Source organism: Urocampus carinirostris, chromosome 2, assembly GCF_059441175.1.
Source record: "Urocampus carinirostris isolate Australia breed hairy pipefish chromosome 2, RoL_Ucar_1.0, whole genome shotgun sequence".
Classification (NCBI taxonomy): Eukaryota; Metazoa; Chordata; class Actinopteri; order Syngnathiformes; family Syngnathidae; genus Urocampus; species Urocampus carinirostris.
The window spans coordinates 69493709-69506699 of NC_142350.1; the positions used below are offsets into that span (position 1 = coordinate 69493709).

At 41.6% G+C, this 12991-nt stretch overlaps 1 protein-coding gene across 1 annotated transcript in view; it reads right to left on the reverse strand.

The window, feature by feature from the left end:
- Nucleotides 1-697: 697 nt before the first annotated feature.
- Nucleotides 698-12991, reverse strand: part of LOC148373154 (copine-4-like) — a 65462-nt gene continuing 53168 nt past the window's right edge. Inside the window, exons 13-16 of the mRNA XM_088327653.1 lie at nt 11921-11972; nt 7948-8081; nt 6108-6344; nt 698-1522 (exon numbers count right to left, since the gene is read on the reverse strand). Of these exons, the coding sequence (XP_088183779.1) occupies nt 1391-1522; nt 6108-6344; nt 7948-8081; nt 11921-11972 (555 nt within the window). The 3' untranslated portion in view covers nt 698-1390. The remainder of the gene's footprint in view (nt 1523-6107; nt 6345-7947; nt 8082-11920; nt 11973-12991) is intronic.

Consider the following 12991-nt stretch of genomic DNA (forward strand, 5'->3'; position numbering starts at 1 on the left):
TTGAATTTGTTGGAGTGAGTAAAGGGGGCGGGGCTTAGCAACAATGTTCCCTGTCATTTTCCGTACGGGTCTGAGTGTTCACACAAAGTCGGTGAGCAACGCTTGAAACAACAGTGAGCAACGGCAATCCCAAGTGTGGCGACTAAGTCATTATCCAACATGTCCAAAACTTGACATCAAGTTACATTTTGCTGAGTTTCCGGCAATGCAAAAAAAAATTCTCTTTTGAATGAATTGATTCATGTATTATTGCAAAGGTTGTACGGCCGACAAACGTCATTTGATTTTACAAGAATTCTTTCACAAGATTTCCTTTTCTTTTTATTTCCTGATATATTTTGTCGCATAATATTAACATTTTGGGGGGCTTATTTAGTCAGTTGTAAGATACAGAACTATACTTAATCACATTTTTGAGTGGAAGTACAATGTTGGCAACAAGATTGACTTGTTATCATTGGAAATGAGTTGAATGCAACACAAACTTTTTCTTCTTTTTTCCGTGTTTTCTTTCTACCTTTTTTAAAATTCCTTTAAAAAAAATCTCATTGTGTTTATTTTTCCCGAGCTGTTACTTTTTTCTTTTTGTCCTCTATTTACTTTTTTTCCTACATTTCTTTCTTTTCTTTTTTTCTGGCTTTTTTCAAAGTTTTTCCTTCTTTTCTTCCCTTCCTTTTGTTTCTTTTTTTCTCAGCTTTTCAATCCTTTTTCATTTTGGTATTTTTTCTTTTTTGTTCTATTCCCCCCTTCCTTTAAGTCAATTTGTGCATCATTTTACTTAATATTTGGTCATGTTGGGATGAAAGAAGCAAAAAACAACAAGAGCCGTTTAGGACCCAAAAGAGCCGGTTCCTTTTAGTGAGCCGCGCCGAAGAAGCCGGTTCTCGACAAACTCTACTAACTTTACTCAACTTCGTTCTACTTTGACTCGACTTCCAAATACCGCATTTAGGACACAACGTCAGGGCAACTCTTGTATTTTGACCTTCATGCACCGTAACATTGACTTAATTGGCTTCTTAATTAGCAATTTGGAGCCCTGATTTTTGTGAGCTGGCTAGATTTTCTTGTGCGCTGAGAACGTGCGGGCAGTGCGCAATTGCGCACGCGCAAAGCTTAGTTGTGAGTGGTTGTTATTCATTTGCAGTCCAGAGAAGTCATGAGTGTTAGCTGTCGCTCAGATAAAAGAAAAAAACGAAACATATTTTCTGTCCATTCGAAGTGTTTAAAAAATGTGCATCACAGGGAGGGGGCGCTACCGTTCTCGACGAGTTAGGCTAACACACAAGCTAACCGATCACATGCTCCACCCTTTTGTTTATAAACATAAACCAAACAACGAAACCAAACAAGTTGTGCTTTTCGGGTACGTGACGTTGAGTCGAGCCACTCAAGGTCCAAAGGTCCTGGAGGTGTGGAACTGGCTGGCCACTTTGGGTTTGATGCCCCTGCTGTTGTAATAGTCCACCACCTGGTTGGGAACCTCCGCCAGCACGCTTTTAGCGAGCGCTGCCGGAGATGCCTAAGGGCGGGAAAAAAGCCGGAGGTTATTATCGCGGACTATTATAAGTGCGCTGCAAAAAAAGGCCTGATGATGACGGTCATTTTGTTCATGGCCCCTGAAAATGGGTCCTCCACCGCATTACTGTGCTTATTGCCATTCTTAGCATCACTTCACAGCGGCATCCAGAGTGATATCATTCCCGTGTGCAGGTCTCTTCCCTTATTCAGGTACTTTGCATGCTGTGATGAATAAAGTATCTATCTATCTATCTATCTAGACATCTATCTATCTATCCATCTATCTAGACATCTATCTATCTAGACATCTATCTGTCCATCTAGACATCTATCTAGACATCTATCTATCTCTATCTAGACATCTATTTAGACATCTCTCTAGACATTTATCTAGAGATTTAACTAGACATTTCTCTAGGCATTTCCCTAGACATCTCCCTAGACATCTATCTAGACATCTATTTAGACATTTCTCTAGACATTTATCTAGACATCTATCTAGGCATTTCCCTAGACATTTCTCTAGACATCTCTCTAGACATCTATCTAGACATCTATCTAGACATTTATCTAGACATCTCTCTAGACATCTCTCTAGAAATCTATTTAGACATTTATCTAGACATCTATCTAGACATCTATCTAGACATCTATCTATCTAGACATCTATCTATCTCTATCTAGACATCTATCTAGACATCTCTCTAGACAACTCTCTATACATCTCTCTAGACATCTATTTAGACATTTATCTAGACATTTATCTAGAGATTTAACTAGACATTTCTCTAGGCATTTCCCTAGACATCTCCCTAGAAATCTATCTAGACATCTATCTAGACATCTATTTAGACATTTCTCTAGACATTTATCTAGACATCTATCTAGGCATTTCCCTAGGCATTTCTCTAGACATCTCTCTAGACATCTATCTAGACATCTATCTAGACATTTATCTAGACATCTCTCTAGACATCTCTCCAGAAATCTATTTAGACATTTATCTAGACATCTATCTAGACATTTATCTAGACATTTATCTAGACATTTATCTAGACATCTCTCTAGAAATCTATTTAGACATTTATCTAGACATCTCTCTAGAAATCTATTTAGACATTTATCTAGACATTTATCTAGCCATTTATCTAGACAATTATCTAGACATTTATCTAGGCATGTATCTAGACATTTATCTAGACATTTATCTAGACATTTATCTAGATATGTATCTAGACATTTATCTAGACATTTATCTAGATATTTATCTAGACATCTATCCAGACATTTATCTAGACATTTATCTAGACATCTATTATCGTGTAAATTATAACTATAACCTTATCCTCCGTTTTATAACCTTATCTTCTCTGTTCCTTTATCTTCTTGTTTTATTTTATCCTCACTGTTAATATGTGGACCTGGAGTGCCATGCCCTATTTCGTTGTCACAATATGTTCAACCCATTTTCTAACAATGACAATAAAGGGATATTCTATTCTATTCTATTCTATTCTATCTAGACATCGATCTAGACCTCTATCTCTTGCGTGGACTGAAATTGTTAGTCTTATTCTAGTCATGCTTGAAGGTCCCGAATGGCACAAACTGTACTTGTTTTTAAATGAAAAGGCAGCTCAATTATAGGTCAAATATTGTGACATCCATTCTTTGATCTCAGTGAGGCAGGCCTCCAAATTCCCACAGTCTAGTGTGGCGGATTCCTCCATCGGAAGATATAGTTGAGTGTCATCTCCATCGCAATGGAAACTGATATAATAATGCATGTAAATGGTGAAAAGAAGGGGGCCAAGTACGGAACCCTGCGGAACACCACAGGTAACACTAAAAGGCTCAGATGTCATTTCACCATATTTAACACAGTGTGTCCTATCTGAGAGGTAGGATCTGAACTATAAGAGGACAGTTCCTGAGAGACCGATCCATTTTTCCAACCGTTCTAGTAAGATATTATGGTCCACAGTGTCAAAGGCCGCACTAAGGTCCAGCAGTAGCAAGAGTGATAAAGCGCCGGAGTCCATTGCCCGTAGAAGATCATTGGTTACCTTAATCAGGGCTGTTTCAGTAGAGTGGTGAGCCCTGAATCCTGATTGCATTGATTCAAAAAGATTGTTCTCGGATATAAAATCATTCAGCTGCTGTGCCACAACTTTTTCAGGTACTTTAGAAAGAAACGGTAAAATGATTAGTAAAATGATTAATACACAGGCAAAACTCCGTTATACCAAAAAAAGTCCATGCAAAAAAAATAGACTGGATTTCTTGCTATTACAATCGCAAATTTTATCGTTCAAGAAGGAGGAATGCGCTAAATCTGAATCCTTAGTCTCACTTTCGCCCTCTGGCATGAGCCAAAATAATTGCGTGCCTCACTATGCCTTTGCAGACGCACAGCGCAGTAATACAGACTAATTGGATTATAATATTCAGAATGTAATAAAAAATTCAGCGATTTTGAAAAAGAAAATTTAATGTCAAGTTAAATGAAAAACAATTTAATACAGTCCTATTGGCTGTTGGACTCTTTTTAAACTCCCATCTTCCGAAAAAAAAAAAAAAACCTCAGACCATCTGCGAACCTATGCTCTCAGCTAGGCAAGCTTTTGTACTCTCCGGCATTATCCTGCCCTGTTTTCCTGCCTGATACCTGTTGCCAACCTTTTTTGGGGACCCGTTTCTGCCTTTGCTCCTCCGTCCCAGCCATCGACCTGTTTTTGCCCTGTATCCTGCCTGATACCTGTTGCAGACCCTTTTCTGGACCCGTTTCTGCTTTTGCTCCTCCGTCCCGGCCATCGACCTGCTTTGCCCTGTTTCATGTCTGATACCTGTTGCCCGCCTTTTTTCTGGACCCGTTTCTGCTTTTGCTCCTTCGTCCCGGCCATCGACCTGTTTTTGCCGTTTCCTGTCCGATACCTGTTGCCGACCTTTTTCGGACCCGTTTCTGCTTTTGCTCCTCCGTCCTGGCCGTTGACCTGTTTTTGCCCTGGATGCAAGCACTGCTCTCTTTCTTAATAAGAACTGAGTAAAACGAACGCTATGAAATACAACCATTTCATATATTTTGAGATTTCGATTGGCATGTCCACTCCATGTCATTGTTGTGGATTTTTAATTGATTGTAAACTTTATTAGAATATTATAATATGTCACTTTATATATGGAGTCATAATTGTATTGAGTTTTCCAGTACTTACTGCCCCTTTCATGACTTTTATATTCCCATTATTATGGTAATTCTTAGGGTCTGGCGCGCCTCTGTCCACCAGAGGGCGCCTAAATGGTTTGTAATTGGGAGGTGTGTCCAATCACCTCACATTTGTCCTTTATTAGCCTGACCCATCATAAACAGGGTTGGGTAGGGTTACTTTAACTTGATTACTTTCAACTACTTTTGGATTACTTATCTTTTTATGAAATTCTTTTTCAGGAAATACAACAAACTAAAACCGAAATTATGGGTTTTTATAAAGCAAATTGTCATGAACCAGAACAGGATCAGGACCCAAACGTGTGACATTTCTCACGCAAACCTATTATTTTACAGGCAATGGGGAGTCATGCATGTTAGGCAGCAGTCTGGTGTGAAATGATAGGAAGCCAGAGACCGACAAGATCGATACCAATTGCCCGAGTTGATATCGGACAGATGGGGTCGATACCAGACAGGACGGGACAGACAGGATAGATAATGAAACAGGATATCGAAAATAAACAGGATAAACTAGACGGGAACAAAAACTGGAGAAAATAATCAACAGGAAAAAAATAGATGGAATAAAAACTAGAAACTGAAATTAAACAGGACAAGAAAAGGACGGGGCGGCAGTAGCTCAGGAGGTAGAGCGCTCGTTTTGGATCAAGGGATCCCAGTTCGAATCCCGGCTCGTCCGTGTTACATGTGGAAGTGTCCTTGGGTAAGACACTGAACCCCTAATACCCCCAATAAGCAGGTTAGCACCTTACATGGCTGCAATACAAGGCCGCTATTGGGAAATGTGAAGCACATTGTAAAGAGCTTTGGGAGGTCATTGACTTAAAAAGCGCTATATTAAAAAAAAAGCAAAAGTAATTGAAAGTAATCAAGTTAAAGTAACCCTACCCAACCCTGATCATAAAGACATATTGGACAGCACCCAGTGTCGGATGGTTTTCGTTTTCCACCATCAGCATTTTCCAGTTGCATCCTGGTTTGTGAGGTTGGTTTTTTAGTGGATAATTTTGTTATTGAATGCCACCTGTTTTTAAACACCTTGGCTTTTCCTGCTTCCTGCATTTGGGTCCATTTATAAATATAGTTATAATTCATGCCTCTTGTCCATATATTAGAAAAAGGTATTTACTTCTTGGTGAAGGGGAGGGATGACGTTTTGAAAGACCACCTCCTAATTCCAGGCGAGCAATAAATAAGGTCGTGGGGACTTTCCACTCATCAGGAGATTTGTTCTTTCCAAACCACACCCATTTCTTATTAATAGTTTGGCCTGCCATCGTCTTACTCGTCTAGTCTCGCAACCCGAATGTCGATTTGAGCATGCGAAGTCTGAGAAAAAGTAGTCGAAACTCACGTGCTTGAAGTTCCTGAAGGGCACAAACTGTACGATGTCTCTGAAGACGGGTTCTCCTCGGGGTGACCTGAGGATCCCGTCGTCCCCGTCCAGCATCTGCATGTCTCCGAAGTCAGCGTTCCCGACGCCGACGATGATGACCGACATGGGAAGGTGGGACGCCTGCACGATGGCCTCGCGAGTGTCCGCCATGTCCGTGATCACGCCGTCCGTCAGGATCAAGAGGATGAAGTATTGCTACCGTGAGAAGGCACAACAAAATACTTCAGAGTAAGGGTGGCCGAACGTTTTGAGTCGCTGGCCACAAGGGGGCCTAGGGAAAATATGGGCTGGTTGATTTAATTTTTAGGGCTAGACTGGAAATTGTCATAAATATGCGGCATTATGGGTATAAAAGACAACTGTCCACAACCTCAGTCAGTCCCACTCCAAACCCAACTGTAGCCAAGAGCTGCCGAAGGACACCAGAGACCAAATTCTAGACCTGAACAAGGCTAGGGAAACTAAATCTACAATAGGTAAAACACTTGGTGTTAAGAAATCAACCGTGGGAGAAATTATTAGAAAAAGCAAGACACGCAAGGCCACTGATCATCTCCCTTGATCTGGGGCTCCATGCAAGATCTCATCCCGTGGTGTCAAAATGAGAAGAAGAACAGTGAGCCACACAGGGGGGACCTAGTAGATGACCTACAAAAAGCTGGGACCTCAGTAACAAATGCTACTATCAGTAACAGAATGTGCCATCAGTGACTCAAATCTTTAAAAGCCAGACGTGTCTCCCTGATGAAGCCAGTACATGTCCAGTCCTGTTCGCGGTTTGCTGGAGACCATTGATGATCCAGAAGAGGATTAGGAGAATGTGTTATAGTTGGATAAAACCAAATTGAAATTTTTCGGTAGAAGCACAGGCTCTTGCTTTTGATGGAGAAAGAATACTGAATTGCATCCGAAGAACACCATACCTACTGTAAAACATGGGGGTGGAAATATCATGTGTTGTGGCTGTTTTTCTGCAATAGGACTAGGACGACTGAACTGCGTAAAGGGGAGAAAGAATGGGGCCATGTATCGAAAGATTTTGAGAGAAAATCTCCTGCCACCAGCAAAGGCATTGAAGATGAGATGTGGCTAGGTCTTTCAGTATGACAGTGAACACAAACAAAAGTCAGGGCAACAAAGGAATGGCTTCATAAGAAGCACTTTTGAGGTCCTGGAGTGATCTAGCCGGTCTCCAGATCTCAACCCTATAGACAATCTGTGGAGTGGGGTTGAAAGTCCATGTTGCTCAACGACAGCTCGAAAGCATTACTCCTCTAAAGGAGACCTGCATGGAGGAATGGGCCAAAATACTGTGTGTGAATAGGTTGTGGAGAGTTACAGAAAAAGTTTGGCTTCTGTTATTGCCAACAATGGATACAGTCTAAGAAAATCTTTTGGAATTGACCTAGTACTTATTTTCCTCTATGATTTGCAAATAATTTTTTTCTTAAATTCTAAACGATTTAAGAGTCTTTAAAAGGCACCCAAACTGCATGTCCGTGACTTCTATTCTAAGTAACATCAGAATATTTCCTCACGTGTTCTCTGGTTGATCAATGCTACTCGGCAAATACAGCATACCTAGCTGTGGCGACGTCCAGTGGACACATTTAAAACTGCAGGTCATGGTTTGATATCAAAGGGTCTTATTTTGCTTTTGGGCTTCTCTCAGGTCTGTGCCAGATTAAATCAGTTGGCGGGCCTGATTCGGATAGCGGGCCGTAGTTTGCCAAATCGAGCTTTAGAGTGAAATATGGGTACGTGTTAGCGGAGTCAGGTTTACAAAAACGATGCGTACCATGGCTTCTTTGGTGTGAACCTCCTGGGAAGCAGAGTTGGCCACTTTGTTTATGATGGGAGCAATATTGGTGGGTCCGTAGAGTTGCAGTTTGGGAAGACAGGCCTGGTAAGCCTCTACCACACCTTGGATTCCTGCAAAAACAGGAAAAAACACATACCGTAAATTCCGGACTATAAACCGCTACTTTTTTCCCAAATGTTCAGCCCCGCGGCTTATTCGGTGAAGCGGCTTATTTAAGTCATTTTTCTAACGCACACCAGCGGCACTCGAGGATAAAAGGTAAGATTTAGTCAGTAACCATGTAAAATATGAATTTGCAACTGTATATTTTTGTCATGTATTTATTTGTATTTATTTTGGACACTTGTTCTGATAAATCTTGCATTGACCAATTAAAAAGAAGGGGCGTAACAGACGCGGGGGATTATGGGAAGTAGGGAACAGTAAAGGTGAGTGTGGACACCGCAGACAAAGGTGCATATATATTTTTCCCACCCTTACCTTTGGAAATATACACTTTTTTTTCCTTGGAGTACTTTTAACGTGCAACTGGACTTTGCAGGTCAGCATCAAATGATAAGCACCGGTATCATTTTCCGTACAATCAGCCCACTGTAACATCCTAGATGTATCGGCATGTGCGGATCAGGTTCAGTCCCATCGCTGAAAACAGGTGTATTAACCTCATGGCTTAGAGGTGTAATATGATACATCTGAAAATTAGCAAGCAGCAGAGAAACAACCTATCTATACAGATTCTCCCATTATAATTGTTTAGTTAAAAAGTACTTCTGTCCTCAATGTGGTTGCATGCGGCTTATATACCTGTGCGGCTTGTGTATGTAATAAATCTGTTTTCCTCCCGAAATGTGGGGGGTGCGGCTTATAATCAGGTGCGCCTTATAATCCGGAATTTACGGTACATTATTTAGCCAACCACTAAAGTTCTCACACCTGAAATTATTACAGAGGTCAGTTATTGTCAACGTGGATAAACCTAAATCATGAGACAGAAAATCACTACGTTTTATTTCTAAAGATTTTTTTTTTTCATCTCAATACTTTGTTATGTACCCTTTGTTGACAATATCACACTGGCAACATATTTCTGTAGCTCTACACAAGTTTTTCACACACTGTATTTTGGCCCATTCCTCCATGCAGATCTCCTTTCGAGCAGTAATGCTTTGGAGCTGTTGTTGAGCAACACGGACATTTATCCCCCCTCCAGAGATTTTCTATAGGGTTGAGATCTGGAGAACCCTCAAAGACCTTGAACTTGCTTCTTATGAAGCCACTCCTTTGCTACCCTGGCTGTGTGTTTGAGATCATTGTCATGCTGAAAGACCCAGCCACGTCTCATCTTCAATGCCCTTGCTGACGGCAGGAGATTTTCTCTTAAAATATTTCGATGCATGGACCCATTCATTCTCCCCTTTACACAGTTCAGTCGTCCTTTTGCAGAAAAACAGCCACAAAACATGATGTTTCCACCCCCATGTTTTACAGTGGGTATGGTGTTCTTTGGATGTGATTCAGTATTCTTTCTCCTCCAAACACGAGAACTTGTGTTTCTACCAAAAAGTTCTATTTTGGTTTTACCAGACCATAAAACATTCTCCCAGTCCTCTTCTGGATCATTCAAATGCTCTTTTATGAAGCGGGCGTGGATTTGTGCTGGCTTCACCTGGGGGACATGTCTGGTAGTGCAGGATTTGAGTCCCTGGCTGCACATTGTTTGACTGATAGTATCTGTTGGTGTTCCCTGCTCTCTGTAGGTCATTCACCAGGTCCCCCCATATGGTTCTGGGATTTTTGCTCACTGTTCTTGTTCTCATTTTGAAACCACGGGATGAGATCTTGCATGGAGCTCCTTATCAAGGGAGATGATCTGTCCTCTTGTGTGTCTTGCTTTTTCTAATACTTGCTCACACTGTTGATTTCTTGACACCAAGTGTTTTACCCACTGCAGATTCAGTCTTCCCAGCCTGGTTTGTTGTGGATTAACTGTAAGGCCTTGTTGTTGTGTGCAAACATCTGGCAGGATGTTATGAGTCATGAGAAAATGTTGATATAAGAAGTTACAAGTTGTTGACTGAGCCAGTCGGGGTTGGAAAAAACACTTTCGATTCCGGGAAAAACAACACGAGAACACAGTGTATAGGCCAGCGTCTCTTGGACGAATTTCGAATGTGGCTTGAATGAATGAACGGATGCAATAAAGTACGTTCCCTTTCCGCCATATTCTGTCTCTGCGTATATTTTGGGACGACGTCGTCCTTCAACAGCTCTTCTCTCTTGGCCATGGTGGAGTTTAGGGTGTGACTGACTGAGTTTGTGAACAGGTATCCTTAACAGTGCTAATGCTAAAACAGGTGCCATTAATACAGGTAAGGTGCAGAGCCTCGTCAGAAGAAGTTAGACCACAGCTGCAATCTTGCTTGTTTGTAGGTGACCGAATTTTTGGAAATCATTTCTTTAAAAAATGTCCGTTTTTCCACATTCTGTCTCTCGGGGTTGAGGTTTACCCATGTTGACAATTTCAGGCCTCTCTAAGGGAGAACTTGCCCAATGGCTGCTTGACCAAATACCGATTTGGCCCACCGTACAAACACCTGAACATCTCCTGGGAAAAATGCTGTTCCTCACTCGTGACCCAGAGAAAGTCAGTGGATGAAAAATTCTGCATTTCCTGTCCGTCACCGAGGGAACGCTCGCTATCTTAATTAGCACATCAGCGCGCGACCTTTAGCGCCAGGACGGCGCTAGCTGTTAGCTTGCGGGCGGTTCTGACAACCTCACATTAGCGCTCGAATCCGTCAACAACTTAACAGGAAATCAGCCTCGGTGGGATTTTTATGTTCACATAAATGATAATTCAATGTAAGAGGGGCGAGTGGTTTGAGGTGTCCTTAAAAATGTTGAACCTTAAAATAAACTCTCGATGGAGTACGTGTTAACGGTGTGTTCACAGAGCCCTTATGTTCTTTTCCACTTCGTCTTTTATCATATTTTTAGCAAAGCTGTCCGAGGGGTGGAACACTGGAGTATGGAAGAAGTGCATTTTATGTACGTTTTATGTGTTTAGGTATGTTTTCGTCCCTTTTACTTCATTTTAGTTAGTTGTAACCTGTTTGTCACAGTTGCCATGGCGCCCAATTGAGTAGATGCTAACACGTCATGCTAATGGCTACATGCTAATGACCACATGCTGATGAAACATGCCAATGGCTGGATGATAACAAACAGATGCTAACGAATCTTTCTAATTATGGTCTTTCAAACCCAAGATCTGGTTCATCTCTGAAGAACGGAATTATGCTTTAGTTTCCTCATTTTTCTTTGCCCTCATGTAGGTTTTAGATCAGGGGATGGTGAATTAACAGTCTGTAGTCTGTACGTCCCTTTGAGACTTCTTGTGATTAAGGGCATCACAAATAAACATGACTTGACATGCTAACAAGTAGATGCTAATGACTCATCCTAACGAGTCATGTCAAGGGCCACATGCTAACAAATAGATACTAACCAGTCATGCTAACGGCTATATGCCAACACGTAGATGCTAACGAGTCATGCTAATGGATACATGCTAATGACTACATGCTGATGAGAGATGCCAACGGCTGGATGATAACAAACAGATGCTAACGAGTCTTGCTAATTATGGTCTTTCAGACGGAAGAACGGAATTATGCTTTATTTTCCTCATGCTGAGGTTTTGAATTTTTCCTTGCCCTCATGTGTGTTTTAGATCAGGGAGGGGATGCTGTCATCATAGTCTGTAGTCTGCACGTCCCTTTGAGACTTCTTGTGATTAAGGGCCAAACAAATAAACATGAGTTGACTTGACGACGAGTAGATGCTAATGACTCACGCTAACGCTAAGTTTATCCTCCTCATCATTGTCATCCCAGCCTTCAGACTTCGCTTTTCGGAAAGGAAGTGAAGCGAACTTCAAGGTACTTACCTGCACACTCGGGGTTCTCCTCGTTAAAATTCACTGCAAAGTCATGCGAGACCTGGAGTGAGGAAAGATGAGATCAAGGAGAAGTAAGGTGATTTGATGGACACTGTGTTTTTGAAGTTCGCTTCAAATAAAAAAAAGGAAATACCCGTATAACACCAATGTCAACGTTCAATTTTTTCATCTCCCCTGTATATATTGCTCTCCTAGTTAATTTCAGTTTAGGATTTCCATAAGTCAGGGGGGTCCGGACTTTTACAAACTGAAAATGTGTGAGGGCCGACTATTCAGCCTGTCTTTGATAAATTCACCCTCTTTGAAAGACTTAGAGTGCTCAAATAGCAGCGTGACCTTGTTGCTCGCCTTTGTCACATTTTCATTCGAATCGCAGGATTCCTTGAAAAAGCGCTGCCTTACAGTTAAAACAGCTTCCAGTCGCTTGACCTTTTCACAGCGTTTGTTTCCAGTTGGCTTTTTGTAGTCGGCATGTTTGGTCTTTTGTTTTGTTTTACTTCGTTTTGTGGTCTATGTAGCTTCCTTATTTTTCTTTTTTCCATTTTTACATGTTGTCATTTTCCGAAATTTTTTGACCATGATCAAAAAGCCTTGCACTGCTTGAAATCCATATTCAGAATAAATAAAAGACAACAACAATATTAGCTCATTTCATCTCATCAGCTGCACCGCTCATCCTCAGTAGGGTCGCGAAGTGCTGGAGCCCATCCCAGCAATCATCGGGCAGTGGGCAGGGGACACCCTGAACTGGTTGCCAGCCAATCGCAGGGCACACGGGGACACTCGCCCAGTCACACCTAGGGACAATTTGGACCGGCCAATCCACCTGACATGCATGTTTTTGGAATGCGGGAGGAAACCAGAGTGCCCGGAGGAAACCCACGCAAGCACGGGGAGAACATACAAACTCCGCACAGGAAGTCCGGTAGCTGGATTTGAACCCACACAGGAGGTTCTCAAGACCTTAGAACTGTGCTGCACACGCGCTAACCACTGCGCCATTAGGTAGAAGCAGTTGTTTCGGATTTTGTTGGGAAAAAAAAAATCAAATTTCCACTT